This window comes from Pinus tabuliformis, chromosome 9, assembly GCF_031772625.1.
Source record: "Pinus tabuliformis cultivar Carrire ecotype Pingquan chromosome 9, CPIR1, whole genome shotgun sequence".
Classification (NCBI taxonomy): domain Eukaryota; kingdom Viridiplantae; phylum Streptophyta; class Pinopsida; order Pinales; family Pinaceae; genus Pinus; species Pinus tabuliformis.
The window spans coordinates 1,610,549,617-1,610,568,236 of record NC_142307.1 but is presented as its reverse complement, the minus strand read 5'-3'; the positions used below and the strand labels follow the sequence as shown (position 1 = coordinate 1,610,568,236).

The 18,620-nt window shown below is 40.6% G+C and overlaps 1 protein-coding gene across 5 annotated transcripts in view; it reads right to left on the bottom strand.

Annotated features, from left to right (window-relative positions):
- Window positions 1-18,620, bottom strand: part of LOC149154946 (uncharacterized) — a 91,238-nt gene that overhangs the window by 19,283 nt on the left and 53,335 nt on the right. For all 5 annotated transcript variants that reach the window (XM_089441548.1, XM_089441550.1, XM_089441551.1 and 2 more), the window contains exons 10-11: window positions 11,192-11,275; window positions 10,916-11,074 (exon numbers count right to left, since the gene is read on the bottom strand). In XM_089441548.1, the coding sequence (XP_089297674.1) occupies window positions 10,916-11,074; window positions 11,192-11,275 (243 nt within the window). The remainder of the gene's footprint in view (window positions 1-10,915; window positions 11,075-11,191; window positions 11,276-18,620) is intronic.

Here is an 18,620-nt window from a genome sequence, read left to right as displayed (position 1 = left end):
CCATGCATCCTCCGCAAACCAATCGGGTCATCTTGGGCTAGATCTATGCGATCTCCCCGAGCACCACGTGTGTTGAAGGGGCCACTAAGAGATGCAAACTGAACAAACTGTTTCAAAATCTTGCCCCTTCCTCCTCATTGTACATCTTTGCAATTGCATCTAGGAAGCCATTCTTCACCTCAAGATCATCAATAAGAGGCACCCTCCCAAGCCTTTCAACATACCATTTTGGAGAATCCCACCTACGTTGAATGATGGGTCGAATCTGAGATGTATAGAACTCTAATGAGGGCTCCCTCTGCTAAATGGTTGCCTTCACATGACCCAACATGCCATCAATGGTTTCATAGATTTATCCAACACTAGGAGCATCTGAATCACTGTAACGAATGACCTCCACAATATGGCCCAAGAATTGTTGATTTGTGGTAGCATCGGATGTGCTCTAGCCATGAAAATTGGTGGAGAGGTAAGGCACATGAGATCTCCAAGACCCAGAAATCATATGGGGAAATATCACCCAGATGGAGAGATATTAAAATAATTAATATTTTTAATGGGGTTCCTAAATCTAAACTTAGGAAAATTAAAATATTAATGTGTAATAATATAAAATGGGTGAAAAAGTTCTGAAAGATGAGGATCAAGCCAAATCTAATCAAGAGACATTGATTAGGGACTTAATCTCGACCATTGAATCATCAACAGGAAAAGTATAAGAGGAGGCTCGAGGATCAGTTGGAGATGCATCAAGTTGATCAAGAATTTGATTTTTTGGGGCAGGGTTTGCTGAGAAATCGAGTTAGTGATCCGTTGCAGTGAGGGGCAGTTCAGCAGAAGGCAAAGAATACATATCAGAGAGGCAAAGAAAGTGTCAAAGAGACGGCACAGAGCCTTGGAAGGCTGACGCAGAGGTTGTGGAGGCTACCCAGAGGCTAGCAGAGTTGACACTGGGCTGAAGAGGCAGCGCTGAGGAAATTTTGTGGCGCAAACTGGGAGTTGAGAGGCAAACGTAGAGCAAAAGAGGGTGACACAGTCCCTAGAGAGTGACACAGTTCCCGAGAGAATCTTGGAGTAGCTTTCGATGTCCAGCTAAGGAACTGTCGAAGCTGTTGTGGGATCTATCATCTGGTTGTTGATCAGCTGAAATATATAGCTCCAAGGAGAGGTACTTCTGCCAAGGAAAATCTCTGAAGGGTGAGCCATTTCTGGCACCCTAGTTGTATTCAGAAACTGCATAATAATAAAACCCTCATATCCGTTGCACTCATTTTCCCGCATTGGATTTTATCGGGGACGATCATCCAAAAATAACGATGTCCCTTATGTGATTGTCTCAGTTATTTTAGTTGTTGATTTGTATGTGTTAAGGCTACATTTGTGTTTATTTCGGTATTTATATTTATCAATAACTTGTTAATGGAAAGAACAAGTAGGAGATAATAAACCAGATAATGCAGTAGGGATTTTTGATGTGTTAGATTCAGAAATTTAAACATGGTATTAGAGCATTGCAGATCACAAGGGGACTGAAGGCACCAGTAGTAATCAGAAATTTGCAGCAGTAGCAGACGTCCCGAGAGACATCATTGTTCTAGAAAAGAAGTGACACAAAGCTTGCGTCAGCATTTCGAGCGAGGAGGAGAGTAAGTGCAGAGGCAAAGAGGGGCAGATCAGACCTACACGATGCCCGATCATCTTTCTCAGCCAGGAAGGATTAACGTTGTGGCCAGGAGGAGTAGATTCAGCCTTTGTCGAGATTGCGCAAGGCATGAAGGGCTCAGTTTCTTCAGTTGTCGGAGCTTGGTGAGTTGTGGGCAAATTGTGATTTGAGGAGCTGGTGGGACGTTGTTTCTGTCGACGCAGAATAATGTCTAAGGAGACGGAGCCAAGGTAGAGGGGATCACTACCTCGACGGATTTCTAGCCAAGGAATCCAGATCCAAGTTGCAACTGCAAGGAGGATTGGAGAGGAGCGGTTCAACAGCTGGCCAGAGGATTTCCTAGAGGGAAATCAAGACTTAGAGGGAGATTTCCAAGAGGGGAGTCGAGACTCAGAGGGAGTCCACAAGAGAAGCTAAAATAGCAGTGAACGAACTGAGGGATCAAGACAAGTTGGACGACGCTTCCAACTTCGTCATCTAAAAGGCCAAGATCCTGGCAGTCTTGGATCGACATTGCATCAAGGACTTTGCCTTGAAAACAATGGCTATCCTAGTGTTGAAATTTGGTACCGGAGGACAGGTGGTTCTCCCTTAGGCTTTGATCTTTGGCCTAGGGAAAAGTGTCCAAAAGAATTTAATTTTTCTCCTAAAGTGACTTTATAATTATATAAAGTTAAATCTAATTTAAAAGTGACTTTAAGTGATAAAGTTACTAAGTCTAATTTTAAAGTAACTTTTATAAAGTCAATGAAAAATTAGAAAGGAAAAGTGACTTTGGAAATAAATGACTAAGTGGGGCAGGGGAAGTATATTGTGGACATCCTTAGCAGATTCCACATGGAGGATTGTAGACCCATGTCGACACCGATGATCAACAATTGGAAGAAGCTTCATGCTTCGGATTCTGAGTTGGTGGATCCCACATTGTACAGGCAGCTGATTTGTTCCTTGATGTATTTGGTCAACACTAGACCAGATATCTGTTTTGCAGTCAACACGATGAGTCAGTTTATGTGTGAGCCTAGGAAGGTTCACTGGGTGGCTGCAAAACACATTTTGCGATACTTGCAGGGGACAATGGATTATGGTTTGGACTACAGGCAGGGAGATGGAGTGAGATTGGCAGGATACACTGATTCTGATTGGGCAGGTTGTGCTTCTGATAGGAAGAGCACTTCAGGGTGTTGTTTTGGGTTGGGTTCAGCAGTAGTGTCATGGTTCAGCCGAAAGCAGCAGTCAGTAGCACTGAGTTCAGCGGAAGCAGAGTATATGGCAGCCAGTCTAGCTAGTTGTGAGGCCATCTGGCTTCGCAAGATGTTGTTTGGCTTATTTGGTCAGCCGTTGAGACCTTCAGTGATTCACTGTGATAATCAGAGTTGCATTAAACTCATGGAGAATCCAGTATTTCATGATAGGTCAAAGCATATTGGGATCAGATATCATTTCATCAGAGACTATGTTCAGAAGGGAGTTGTGAAGCTTGAGTATATTTCCACTGATGAGCAGGTTGCAGATATCCTTACCAAAGCCTTACCACGGGGCAAGCATGTCTACTTCAGGGACAAGATGGGTGTGATGAGGAACACCTTCCTCGGTAAGAGGGAGTGTTGAAATTTGGTACCGGAGGACAGGTGGTTCCCTTAGGCTTTGATCTTTGGCCTAGGGAAAAGTGTCCAAAAGAATTTAATTTTTCTCCTAAAGTGACTTTATAATTTTATAAAGTTAAATCTAATTTAAAAGTGACTTTAAGTGATAAAGTTACTAAGTCTAATTTTAAAGTAACTTTTATAAAGTCAATGAAAAATTAGAAAGGAAAAATGACTTTGGAAATAAATGACTAAGTGGGTCTTTATTAAAGTGGGGTGAATTAAAAAATAGAAAGTGAGATTTAAATGAGCATTTAATCTCAGCCATTAATCTAAATCTATTTCAGCCATTGGATTTAGAGATCACCCAAAAGTCACTTGGATCACCCAAAAGTCACTCGGAGTTATATTAAAGGAGGAAAAGAAGGAAAAGGTCATTCATTCTTTCATGAGCAGATTGGGAAAAGGAGAGCAAGAGAGATTTCTGAGCAGGGAGGAGAAGGAGACCGCAGCTTGGCACACATTCCAAGGCAGCAGTTGAGCAGATTTGTACAATTGATTCAGCACATAGTAAAAGGCAGATTTTTGCACAAAAATCGAGGAGCAGTTTGCTGATTTTTCTGCACACAAAACGGAGGCCGTACAGCGTTTATTGCTGTCATGTTTGCTGTAATTTCCAGATTGCTGTGAGGCACGGGAAAGGAGATAAGTTGTAAATTTGTTTGCTGATTTTTTGCTGAATAATTCTCACTGTAAAAAGGCAATTTTCAGAAATAAAGAAAAGCTCTCAAACTGGTTTTCCCCAAGAGTTGTAGGGGGTTTTTCCAGGGTCAAGTTGACCAAAAATATCAGTGTTTTAATGTGTTTTAATGGCTGTTTTTGATTGCTGATTTTTAATTCTACAATTTCCAGCATTCTGAAAAATTTCCAGAATTTGTGTTTTCAGCAATATTTATTTTTTTCAGTCTGTTAAATGTATGGTTATGGGAATGGGCATTTAACTACATGGGAGAAATAAGGAGAAACTGAAAACCAGGGTGGGAAAACAGAAATTTCTACACCCAGTTGACCCAGCTGAGAACGAGAAGTATGAGGATGCAATGGCGATGGCGAAATGCATGATCCTTGACAAGGTCAAAGATCATGTCATACCACATATAGCTGAGAAGAACACAGCAAAGGAGATCTGGGACACTTTGACAACCTTGTATCAGGGCACTTTCGTGCAGCTGAAGATGCTCTAGGAGAATCAACTGCAGTCATATCAGATGAATAAGGGAGAGCAAATAGTTCCATTCCTTCTCAGGTTGCAGGAGATTCACAACCAACTTACTTCCATGGGGTCTACACCGGATCCAGAGTTTATGGTCAGGACTGCCCTGAATGCAGTCTCTGAGGAGTGGGAGAGATTTGTCCAAGGTATTTTGGGGGGGGCCACTCTTCCTGGTTGGGAAGAAATGTGGGTAGCTCTTCGACAAGAGATCAAGAGGATGACCAAGGCGAGGAGTAGTGGTAAGGGAGCTCGAGTCAAGAAAGAGGAGGAGGAGGAGGATGCGGCTCTAACATCTATGGGAAGAGGAAAAAGAAGGACATCTCCAAGGTTAAATGCTTCCATTGTGGAGAGCTGGGACATTACGCATCCCAGTGTCCCAGGAAAAAAAACAAGGGAGAGGCTTCTAATTCAAAGGCAGCCCCAGTTAAGGCGGAGAAAGAGGTCGAGATTGATGACGATTGTGCCATGAGTGCTCATGCACCTCTAGAGAAGAGGTGGGGAAACATCAAGATGTAGTCGAGATGACTACATACTAGGGGTCAAATCCTTGAGGTGCCCAAACTCTTGGATCACATCCGGCGACGGGAGCCCTTAACGACAGTAGCATGATGATAGGTGTCGGGTGGAGCAACGTGTAGTGGAGCAGCAAGGCAGTGCTTGAGTGCAGAAATCTGAGGCAGAGCAGTGGAGGTTGCAGCGATGCGAGAGGCACATAGGTGTATGCAACAGCGCAGTGGGAGCACAAGATAGCAGCAGACGCAGCTTCAGCATCACAAGGCTTCCAGACTGACTGGGATGTCAGTATTTGGGGGAAGTCAATTATCTACTTCTCGGTAACTGAGTTGCAGTGCAGCAGATAGTAGTGGCAGTGTTAGGGGCAGCATATTGAGAGGGAGCTGCAGTACAAATGTAGTAGTGGCAATGGCAGTGTCATGGGCAGCAATACAGGGAGCAGCAATGCGGAGGATGCAAGGCAGTAGGCCAAGCATCAGCACAGGTACCGGTGCGGAGGATCAGTGTGTTGTTTCAGTGATGGAGCATTACTAGAGCACATTCCTCGCTAAGAGGGAGTCTTGATTTGTGGTAGCATCGGATGTGCTCTAGCCATGAAAATTGGTGGAGAGGCTAAAGCACATGAGATCTCCAAGACCCAAAAATTGCTTGGGAAATTCCACCCGGATGGAGAGATATTAAAATAATTAATATTTTTAATGGAGATCCTAAATCTAAATTTAGGAAAATTAAGATATTACTGTGTATTAATATAAAATGGGTGAGAAAGTTCTAAAAGATGAGAATCAAGCCAAATCTAATCTTAGTCGTTGATTAGGGACTTAATCTCGGCTGTTGAATCGTCAACAAGAAAAGTATAAGAGGAGGCTTGAGGGCCAGTTGGAGATACACCAAGTTGATCAAGAATTCAATTTTTTGGGGCAGGGTTTGCTGAGAAATCGAATTAGTGATCTATTGCAGCGAGGGGCAGTTCGGCAAAGGCCGAGAATACATATCAAAGAGGCAGAGGAAGTGTCGGAGAGACAGCGCAGAGCCTTGGAAGGCTGGCGCAGAGGCAAACAAGACTAACGCACAGGCTATGGAGGCCAGCGCAGGTGACACAGAGGGCCAAGAGGCTGACGCAACAGCAACAAAGTTGACGCTGAGCTGAACAGGCAGCGTTGAGGAATTTTCGTGGGGCAGACTGAGAGCTGAGAGGCAGACACAGTGTAGAAGAGGGTGACGTAGTTCCAGAGAGTTTGGAGCAGCTTTCATTGTCCAACTAAGGAACTGTCGAAGTTGTTGTGGGATTTGTCATCCAGTTGTTGATCAACCAGAATATTTGTCTCCTAGGAGAGGTACTTCTGCCAAGGAAAATCACCCTAGTTGTATTCAGAAACTGCATAATGTTAAAACCCTCTTATCTATTGCACCGGTTTTCCCACATTGGGTTTTTCCAGGGACGATTGTCCAAAAACAACGGTGTCCCTTGTGTGATTGTCTTAGTTATTTGAGTTGTTGATCTGTATATTTGTTAAGGTTGCATTTGTGTTTATTTCGATATTTATATTTATAAATAACTTGTTAATGGAAAGAACAAGTAGGAGATAATACACCAGATAATGCACTAGGGATTTTTTATGTGTTAGATTTAGAAATTTCAACAAGAATGACACCAAATAAAAACAATCTGTCCACCAATCATTGTCCAACACCTGAAGCCTGACCTTCTTCCCCATGTCTGTCTTTGATTACTAGCTTCCCCACTCTAGACTCAACCAAGGATTGTAGAGGTGCTTGTACCTCTAGCATCCTCTCCAATAAGAGAAAATAGCTAGCACATCTAGTATCAGTGGGCTTGAGGAATTCCTTCCTTGTGTGAACCCTATACATGGCCAACGAGGTGTGGTGGTTGCAGATAAACATTGCAAATCTCTGGCAGTTGTCACCAAGTCTGATATCCATTGAATCTTACCAATGTCCTCCAGTGCATTATTGAGTGCATGCACACAAAGAGTCCAAAAATATGTTGATATCTGCTTTGAATCAATAACTCATCTAATCTACAAATTGTTGTTGCATCTGTCACAACCTGCACCAAATAAGAACAATCTGCCCACCAATCATTGTCCAACACCTGAAGCCTGACCTTCTTCCCCGTGTCTGTCTTTGATTACCAGCTTCCCCACTCTAAACTCACAACCAAGGATTGTAGAGGTGCTTGTACCTCTAGCATCCTCTCCAATAAGAGAAAATAGCTAGCACATCTAGTATCAATGGGCTTGAGGAATTCCTTCTTTGTGTGAACCCTGTACATGGCCAACGAGGTGTGGTGGTTGCAGATAAACATTGCAAATCTCTAGCAGTTGTCACCAAGTCTGATATCCACTGAATCTTACCAATGTCCTTCAATGCATTATTGAGTGCATGCACACAACAAGGAGTCCAAAAAATATGTTGATATCTGCTTTGAATCAATAACTCAGCTAATCTAAAAATTGTTGTTGCATTTGTCACAACCTGCACCACACTATCAAGCCCAACATCCTCTATAGCTTCTCGAAGAAGCTCAAATTGAAAAGATGCATCCTTGCACTTTCCAGAACCGTCAACAACTTTAAGAAAGAATGGACCTTCTAAAGATGTCACTACGATATTGATTAGTGGGCATTTTCGAATGTGAGTCCATCCATCCATAACAATAGAGCAACCAAACCTCAACCATGTTTGTCTCATTCTCTTTTTTTGCACATTAATTTTGTACACTTGTCTATCTAAAATTGTTGTTCTTAGCTTATGTTCTCCGCGTGGTACATATGAAGCCCCTATTCTTGCAATTGCTTAGACCATTTCCTTGTAATAAGGAGAACGAACAACATGGAAAAGAATTCCATTGGCAAAAAAGAATTTGCCAATTGCATCATCTGTGTCATCTCAATCTAGAACATTGTACATCCCAGACAATGTAGCACCCATTGCACAAAAACGAGATGCACCAGTAGAACCCTGTCTTTTTTGATGAAGCACTGGATGGAGGCATATTTGTGGATGGATCAACATTTATGCTAGAAAACAATCCTTTTCCAGTGGCTGCCCTTTCTAGCCTCCAAAGCTGCTCTATTTGAGCTTAATTCAGGCTCTTTGAGGGACACATATTGACTCCTTTACATGTAATAGCCAAAATAAGTTGCTTCAACCTGGTATAACTGCCAACAAAGTGATGACCACAAATATTGCAGACCCAATCACGTGAGCCACCACCAACTTCTAGATTTTTTTCGGAAGTCTAATTACATAGATTAGAAGCGGTTTTAGAAGATTAAATGTCCCTTTTGCAAATTTTTCTAGATCTCTTGGTGGGCCTTCAGAATCTACACCATGCAAAGGCCTATTCTGATTTCTTGCCCTCATGTGACTACTTTCAATTTCTTCTTGTATATCATGTGACTCACTACCACTGTCATTGTTGTCACTATTCCCAGAATAACTCTGACTCATAGTTGTAAGTTGAATGTAACTTGTAGGTTGCAGTCTGCAACAAGGGTTTACCATTTAAATTTAAATTTTATTTTTAATAGAACCTTTAGGCTTTTATGGCATATGCACACTGATTATTGATACATTTTGAAAATAAAAGAATTTTGAAAAAATTACACAGGTTAACTAATACTAACACTATACACATTCAACACTGAAAAAAAAAAATTTAATTTACAAGAAAAAATTAATACATAGTCAACACTGAAAATTAAAAAAATTAAAAACTTACAAAAAAAATTAAAAACTTACAAAAAAAAATGAAAAACCAAAATACGCAGTGACAGGCTGCAATGTTACTTATTGTGCAGTGTGCATTGTGGTAAAGTCGATGGGCCACAAACTCCAAAGTCGATGGGCGAGGGCTGCAAGGCTGTAGGCACAATGAGGCAAGTCTGCGTGCCAACGCAAGCACAATGAGGCAAAGTGACAAGTCTGCGATGGCATAATGAAGCACAGTGAGGCAAGGTTGCAAACTTACAAAGTCGATGGGTGAGGTTGCGTCCAGCACTGGCAGCGGTTCAACAGTCAACGACGTCCACCAACGATGGCAGCCTCGGCGTCCAGCAGCGATGGCAGCGTTAGATCGAAGGCGATGGAAACAAACTTTAAACTTGCACAATGAAATAAAACTAAACCCTGGCGTCCTAAAATAATAAACATAATAAAATTATGATTTAAAAATAGAATAACAACAACAAAAAATCCATTAAAAAAATTTCGAAATTTGTCAAAGGAAACAACCCCCAACGGCCCCTTACGACCCCAAATGACCCCCTTTTGCGGATTCGACCCCAAATTTGGAGGAAATGACCCTTTTCGAGTTTCCGCGTGTACCCTGCCTTTTGGGAGCATGGGGAAACAACCCCTAATCGTCCCCAAGTCCCCAAAGCGCGAGGGAGCTAGGAAACTCAACCCCTAGGTGAGGGGACGCGACCCCTTGGAACACTTCAATTTCCACCTTTTTAAATGACTATAGCCTATGGGGTTAAATAGGCTACTATGTCCTTGATTGGGCAATCAATTCGAAGAGGACATTACATTTTAGGACTGCAGAAGGCAATAGAACTGGATGAGAATAACTTGCAACATCAACATAACTGAAAGTACTCTTCAAAATAACCATCAGGGGGGTTGTTGGAGATGATGACCATTTTGATGTTCACATGGCTAAAAATATCTAAATGCTGTAATATTATAGGAGTTAATTGTGTTCTCAGTGGGTTTCTGTCCTAGCAGTCTTAGTTGAGAGTCTGAGACATGTCAATAATAAATATTCTTAGATGTGTTTGCAATTAATATGAGGAAAAGAAAAAAGACAACTAATTGTGTGTCATGTATGAATTGATTGTATCATAAATTGTTTAGGAGAAAGTAAAATGGAAAGTTGTAACAGAAAGTTGTTTAAGTTGTTAAGAGAAAGTAAAACCATTTTATTAACATCCACAAATCACCAAGAAAAATTGCATAATACAAAAGAATAGTCGCCTAGGTTGATGCTGCCTTTCAGCATGTGGATATGTGGACATGATGACAACTTGATGACTCGTTGTCAGGAGATACATTTGATTGGAAGCAGAGATTTCCAGTGCTGTGATTGTTGTTTGTTTCTACCTGGGCAGTGACAACACGTACAAGACATGGTGACAATTAAGGGTGTTTGCTAGGAACAAAGACATAATGGTCAAATGTAGGATAGAGTTTATTAAACATAAATGATGTCATATATTAGTTTTTTGACAAGTAGAAATATGAGGTGTGAAATTAAATAGTTGAGTTAGGAAGTTGAAAGCTCAAGTTAGGTACTTGAAATGAAAGCTCATTTCAACCTTTTAAAGCATATCTGCCGCCTCTATGGGACAAATGAGGCTACCAAATAATAACGTCTAGTATCACTACCATCTCTCTCACTTTCAGATGAGCATCCTCTGGAATTTAATCTGCATGTTAAAGAGGGAAAACTGTGATAGTAATACTACCAGATTGAAGCATTAGATCTTACAAAAATTTGCTAAAAATTATACCTGAAGGCCTATAAAGGAGTTGGATCAAAGGACAATATTTTATTCAAAATGCAAAATTCTAGTTCCAAGTATCTTCATGAGAAAACTGCATCTTTATTGATTTCCCTCAAGTGCCATACAAATGCTTCCACTCATGCTTGTTTCAATATTTCCAGAGTTCAGAAGCTTTAGTTGTATGGGCATGTGAATTTAACGAAATTGCAAGCATAACAAACAAAAGTCCCATACTTGTCAGAAAATGGCATAAGCCTCCATACTAAAAGCAACATAGCAAAATCAGTGGGAGTGAATTTTTCCAGCTCAAAACTATGTTAACAAGATTTCAAAACATAATAGTTACCTCTATAAGACGCCCATGCCAATACAAAAATACACCACAGTTGCCACGTTCCCTTTCCTCTTGACTTCTCCCTAAAGTTAATTCCACAGTTTTACCCAAGAGCACATCCTTCACAACCCTGGTCTTGTTAAGTGATTTTGCAAGTGGACGAATTTTAACCTGTGGATATTCTTCATGTCAGTATCCCATTAAACAGCAAGTAGAATTAGAAGCAAAAACATACATGACTTAGATACCACAGTTTTCTCAAGCACAGACAAGTGGTACAAGGCATACCATTGATCCTTGCACATATATTTTCATACGAGGATCGAGGAAGATTACTTCCAAGTAGGCATGAAGAGAATAGTCAAGGGGCACCTGTAATAATTTCATATAAAGGCATAAAACCAAAGTCAGAAATAGCATAACATGCAACCAGAAATAGTGACCAATCCAAAAATAAAGTTAAGAAATGTTTAAAATATTTACTCCAAAGTACAAATATGCTAAATCAAGAGAGAAGATAGCCTTTTTTCCTCATCCAATAAATCAGTATTAGATACATCAGTGTTCATGACATAAAGGTTAACTTCACAGCCATTTTTACAGCTTCAGTCCTGTAGGAAGACAGCTTGAGGATTTGTTTCGCACCCAAACTACAATCTAAATGTGACATCACCTGGTTAATATTTTTCCCATTGTAAATAAATTGTAATTAATTAAAAGACAGAGAAAGGGACACAGATTCCAGATTGCTTGAGGAATGGATTGTTTTAAATATCAGTCGCGGTTGGTTGAGTGGTTTAAACAAGGCTGCATGGAAGCGTGAGCAGGTAGCGACAGCAGAAGTTATAATCTTCATCAACCACATGTCCACAAGTTACATGTTACAACATATTGAGTCTCGTGATTCATCAAACTTAAAGTTTTGAACTTTCAAAATTTAACATATAACATTTGTCATCACTAAAGCTCTACTTGTAACCATTACCAAACTATAATAAAGAATATCAAACATAAAATGAAATGTTTCAACTTTCACAAAGCATCATATTCATAATTCATTACTAATGAGTTATAATTGCCAACTTCAAACTTCAAACTTAAATTTCCATATATTGTTTACAAAAAATACCATAATAAATATGAGAGAGTCAATAGTTATAAAAAATACTAGAAACTATAAAAGACAAGTAAATCTAGCATCAACTGCTTGACCCTCTTGCCACGAAAAAATTCTAATTTCTTTTCTCAAGCTCTATTGGAAATCTCCTCCTGCATAGTCAGACAGCCACGTCCAAAACTAGAAGGCAAATGACTTCCACATGAGGCTGCAGATGGAGGTGGCGGAAAAGCTGGTGCAACTCGAACATTATTAGTGGATGATCAGGGTGGCATGGCTGTTGATGTTGTTGTTGCTACTTCATCATTATCTTTCATAAGTTTTGCTTCCAACTGTTCCAAATGTAAGGCTCCATCCTCCAAATTGATCTCCAAGTTGTTGTCCCAAGTGACATATGCTCTATCATATCGAGCCCGCTCACTATAATGTGTCAACAACTTCAAGTTGTAGTGTACATAAACCAAGCTTTCTGCCCAGTTTTCATTGAGGCAATTTCTTTTGACACTGTGGATGAAGCTATAGTTGCTTCAACACCTCTATTTGTTGAGTAAAAAAAAAAATGAAAATATGATGTAAATGTTGTACAAGAGTTGTGTATATAAAGCTCCATATCAGCAATGCTCGGTTTAAAGCATGTTTTGGTTGTATATGGTTATTGAACACTGCGGACAATGTTCCCCCCAAGGGGGAGGGGATTGTGACATCCCCTGGTTAATATTTTACCTATTGTAAATAAATTGTATTCAATTAAAGGCTGGGAGAAAGGGACACAGATTTCAGATTGCTTGAGGAGGGAGATTGATTGAGGAATGGCTTGTTTTAAATATCAGTACTGGTGGGTTCAGTGGTTTTAAATGGGTTGACTGAGCCATAAATTAACTAAAAGGTGTATGTACAATCCCAGGTGTCATCTAGCTCCAACAATAAGCAACAAAAGGACACAAAATTAAAGACAGGCATGGGTTGCATTGTCCAGGCAGTTGATTATGTGCACCCCTGGAAAACGACAGACAAATGTCAGTTGGAAAAAGGCATGTGCATTATAGAGGAGGGGACACTCTCAATACACACACAAGGAGACAATGGAAGAGAACACACTCTCATGCACACGCACAGGCAGTGGAAAAGAATACACCGAAAAGAGCACTACAGGAAAAAATTCCTCCAAGGACAGAGGTGCAAACACAAAGAGAGTAGCAATCAATATGACAACATTGAAACTCTGGAGAAAGTGAACCAGTCAAGGAACCTCATAGAGGCTTGCTGGGTAAAAGCATTATAGAGAGCAGTGGCTTGCCTATAAGGCTGAAGAACCCACTAGATGCTTTTGGACTGATGAACCTACTAGTTGTGAAGAGTCACTCAGGTGTTTGTGGGATGTATTGAACCACCAGGAGTTGCCTTGGGGTTGAAGCTCCGGTGCTTATCTCACTAATGAACCACCTAGAGAGGTGATCCCTTTACCCATCAGTAGCTTATCCACTGATGAACCTTCCCATGATGTGGAATCTCTTCTCCTGAAAGTGAGTTGAGGCTCTTTGTACTATGGTATCCTGGCATGGATGTTATTTATGTTTGAAAACACTGAGTGAACGCTTAGGTAGCTGGTGGATGAAGATAGTGGCCTTTTGACATCCTGTTTCAGTTATTAATATTGGTGAAGCCCCCCCTCAAAAGCACTCCACCTCAAACACTGGAATTTGGCTCAGAGGTGACAGCGACAAGTAAATATGGATGTAGCTTGTCTATGGTTGGGTGGAGGGTTAGAGTCCCACTCTCAGATGCCAGATCTCTTACAAGCTAAGTTCACTCTTATATTTTGTACTTGTGGTTGTTATTATGTCCCTGTTTATTGAATTGAAATAATGTTATGTCAGTGTTGAGGAGTGTTGTCCTTGCATAAATGAAGAATGTAAACAATTGTGTAAAGACCATGTGAAATGGTTCACTGCTTGAAAATGTGTTGGTCTTGAAATAACTTAAGGCTGCCTGTGCATGAAGAGATTGAAATCTGTGTTAATGGGTAAACTATTTGTACTGACCTGTTGGTATATTTGGTTTTTCAGTTAATGACTGGTGTAAATTGACAGTAAGGAATGCAGAATTCCAGAGTAAAAAAAGCTTTTGAATGTCTTCCTTCAGGAATGGTTATTCTTGTAATTATACCAACTCTATGGGTTGGTCTATGTGACGTGTGTGAAGAGGTGGATGACCTCTGCTAATTAATTGGTTGACTGAATGAAATGAAAAGACCAGTGGGTTTTGGCTGATAAGTTTTAGTCTCAGGAGGATAGCATTCTTATATATATATATTGCAAGCCAGTTAGGCCAAGTTCTTGCAAGCTCTGGAGGGATTGTGATGGTTGTATATGTATATACATGTATATATAGCAGCCGTTGATGGAAGAGTCCCTTGAAAACCATCGTGTTCAAGTCTTGTGCTTATAGATCGAGTGGGATCCAAGCCACAGTCTTCTCATGACCCAAGTGCTACACCGCAATGATTTATGAATCATAGACAGCCATGGTCAAGGCCGAGGGTTGGGTGTTACTTCTAAACCATTCACATTTCACCTTTTCCACGAGCTGGAGATTAGGGCCAAGAGGTTTGAACCTCAAACTAAGTGACCATGCGCAATAATCAAGTGCATAAGCATGGGAGATCTGGGTCGTCAATGGACGAGCATCAATGGTCGTTAGATGACCCCAGAGCTCCTACCAAGAGGGTTTGGCATAGGCAAGCCCCGCCAGGATTGAAATGTCGAGGTAGCATGGTATAGCAGGGTCAAAAATCAAATGTGCCTTGTACACTTTGGCAGAGAAAGAAAAAGACCCCAAGGTTACGTGGGACCCAGTCCACGTGGAGAAGCTGACGGAGGTTGATGTCACCTCGACACTTAGGTCGGGTGAGGTCACTCCGGATCCCAAACCCTAGAGGAGATTAGGACGTAGGGCATGGCGGAACCTGTCGAGATACACTCCCCAAGATGATACGACATGTGGAGCCCATTTGGTGAGGGCAAGCATTGCGTGGTGTAAATGGGTTTGCGCTTAAGTTAAGGGAGGGGTTGAATCCTAATACGGAGGTGGCACAACCACGTAGCTCGGAGGGAATGATCCCGGATGATTTCAACGAGAAGCAATTTGGGAACTTGTCGGGGTTCTAAACAACGGGGTGACGTGGCCATGAAGGACCTGCACCAGCATATACATATATATATATATATACACAGAGTGATATAGCTTGGGTCTTGTGGGCCGTCAGGAAGGGTCAATCTGTGACCTAAGTATGAGCAAATCGACAACTGCCTTGTAGCCCATGACATGGACAACCACGTGGGCACTACATGGGGACCATCTAGGCACCACATGGAAATACCAATGACATGGCTCAATAGGATTGGCCAAGACTTTAAGTGGCCATATCTTTCAATTTGAGAGTCGGATTGAGACGAACGCAATGGCATTATCCATTTCAAGTTTTGAGGAAGTCTTAGAAGGTCCAAAAATTTAGAAATCATTTCCATGATGTGACTATGGGAGTTGGTTCAACCTAGTAACTACCTCCTTTCTACCCTTGATTTGGGCCAGGGTCAGTAGGAGGGGTGTTACACTAAATGATCTTGAACATTTGTAATGTTAAATTGCACGGAACGCAACAAAGAAAGGGAATTTAAATAGAGGGATACTTGCACAAGAGATATATGCAAGCAACTTGCCTGGATAAAAATCTACTTGCAATAGAAAATTGCTTACAAACTACTCAGATCTAGAGTTTTGGGGCCTGTGTCAAGGCAGGCTGAAAAAGTGTAGTATGACTTCAACACCAGCTAAAAGTAAAGGATAGTTGGATATTACCTTATGCATTGTTTATATGAGATAAAGGTACAATAAAAAAACACATAAAATAGTATTGTGCATTATGAACATTCATCGTGATTGTCACTTTCATTGTTAAATTCAACATTTGTACTGTGAGTTGCTGTGGTAAACTGTAAGGGTAAAACAGTAAAATCATTGAACCATGAAGGTAAACTAAATAAATACTTAAGACCTATCACATTCATATAAATCTACTGATCTTTGATTTAACCACTATTATAAATTAACTTCAGATTGTGTGCAGCATGCACACATGTGTAAGCGCAAGTCTATGTGCGCAAACATGTATGCATGACTGTAAGTGCAAGTCTGTGACCACCAGCACACGTGTGTTTACACACACACAGAAAGTCCAAAGACACAATGACATGGAAATAAAAGTGTCAGACACAAGAAACAGCAACACCACACAAGAATTACAACCATAAACTGCAGTTTTCAAGTTATCAAATTTTCAAAACCAAATTGCATTATATAGATACTGAGTCACTACTACCTATAGGTGGAAATGCCAATGGAAAATACAACATAGAGTAGATACTATAACCACAGATGGAAGTATCTCAGAGCTCATGATTGGCAGTAGTCCTCCATGTTAGAATCATCATAATAACCATCACTAGTAGATGCTGATGAAACTGAGGAAAGGGGGGCAACATCAATAGGGTCATCCCTGCCTTTCCTTTGACCTCTCCCAGTTCCCCTTGCCAATTGAGCCATGATTTCTGTGAAATGAGGAAGAAAACAGACTGCTGTAGGGAAAAAACTTGAGGTCTGGTTGACATATTCACTTACCCAGCACTTAAAATCGCTTCAAAGCTTCAATATAATCCTCAGATGCACGCCACAACACCTCAGAGGTTCAACCTCCTGAATTAAATGAGAAAAAAAGAGGGGCATGTCAACTTTTCTGGAGGGACATGTGTACTAAAACCAGGACATGCCAAAGGCACTTGTCAGACACGTGTCACATCAAATCTATGGGTGACACATAGCATATGAGACACAGCCCTTAAGGGGTGTGTCCTGTGACTTTGTGTGTGTGTGTGTAGAGACATTACCTTCCTCACTAGGTTGTCAATGGAGAAACCGCACATCAGAAGTTCAAATCCAATGTAATCCCTGAAGGTTTCTAAATGCTATTGTGGCTGGCGATTGAGCCACCCTCCAGGGATATTCCATCAGTGAAATCCCATGAGGTTTTCTTTGGAAATATGTCAATTAGTTTTAACTCAGCTGGATGGGAGGAATGATTGTTACCCTCCCCACCCAAGTTCAATTCCCACAAGTGGCATGTCAAGCTCCCAATGAGCATATTGTTGTAATGGCTTTGAGCCCTATTGTTGATTGACCTTGCCACCTAAAGATTCTAGGGTTAAACTCAGGTAACATCCTCAAAATGAAGCTTAAGTACTTGAGGCTTTTCCCTGAGCTTTCTAACATAAAACAAATATATATTTGTTGAAAAGCCCCAAGTACTTCCCCTCATGTCTAGCATTTGGCTAGTACAATACCAACAAGTGCCCAGTTCAAATCCCTCCATGTTAGGTGCAATAATCTATGCCGACAAGTTTACTTTGGGAAAAAAAATAATAATCTAATTTAAGGTCACAGAGTAAGCAAACACCAAATTCATGTACAAGGACCCTTTGTTTATATGAGAAGGCACCACCTTTGAGTAGCAATCTCACCACTTAGTGAATAGAGTGGTACATACCCTACCCCACATCTGAAAAGAACCACTATTTCAAGGTAGATTTCAATGAGATCCTTAGTTCTAGTGCCATTGAGGTTTGAGTCCAACTCAGTCTTGATTGGTTACTAGTAGTTATCATGGTTGGTTGTAATGGCTTTGAGCCCTATTGTTGATTGACCTTGCCCCCTGAAGATTCTAGGGTTAAACTCGGGTAACATCCTCAAAATGAAGCTTAAGTACTTGAGGCTCTTCCCCAAGCTTTCTAACATAAAACACATATATATTTGTTGAAAAGCCCCAAGTACTTCCCCTCGTGTCTATCATTTGGCTAGTACAATAACAACAAGTGCCTAGTTTAAATCCCTCCATGTTAGGTGCAATAATCTATGCTGACAAGTTTACTTTGAGAAAAAAATAATAATAATAATATTTAAGGTCATAAAGTAAGCAAACACCAAATTCATGTACAAGAACCCTTTGTTTATAGGAGAAGGCACCACCTTTGAGCAGCAATCTCACCACTTAGTGAATAAAGTGGTACATACCATACCCCACATCTGAAAAGAAACAATATTTCAAGGTAGATTTCAATGAGGTCCTTAGTTCTAGTGCCATTGAGGTTTGAGTCCAACTCAGTCTTGATTGGTTACTAGTAGTTATCATGGTTGGTTGTTAAACCACCCTCCATCATGATATTCCAATAAAAGATAAATTTAACATGATGGAAGCTTGATTTAATGTCACGATGATTGATGTATTTTTAAGTTTTTCAAGCATATATATGTCTTCCAAATGCATGCAACTAAACAATTATGAGAGGAAAAACACAGGGTCCTCACTAAATTTCTATAAAAATGAGCATGCCAACTCAATGAACATTAAAAACAAAGGCAAGACTACAAAGTACTACATCAAGAAGCTCGTAGAAATTAGGAATAAATTTTTTGGGACACCAAGGCAAAATAACTACAACAATATATGTTACTTAAAGACTGCGTGAGGCTCATAACAAGCAACCTAAA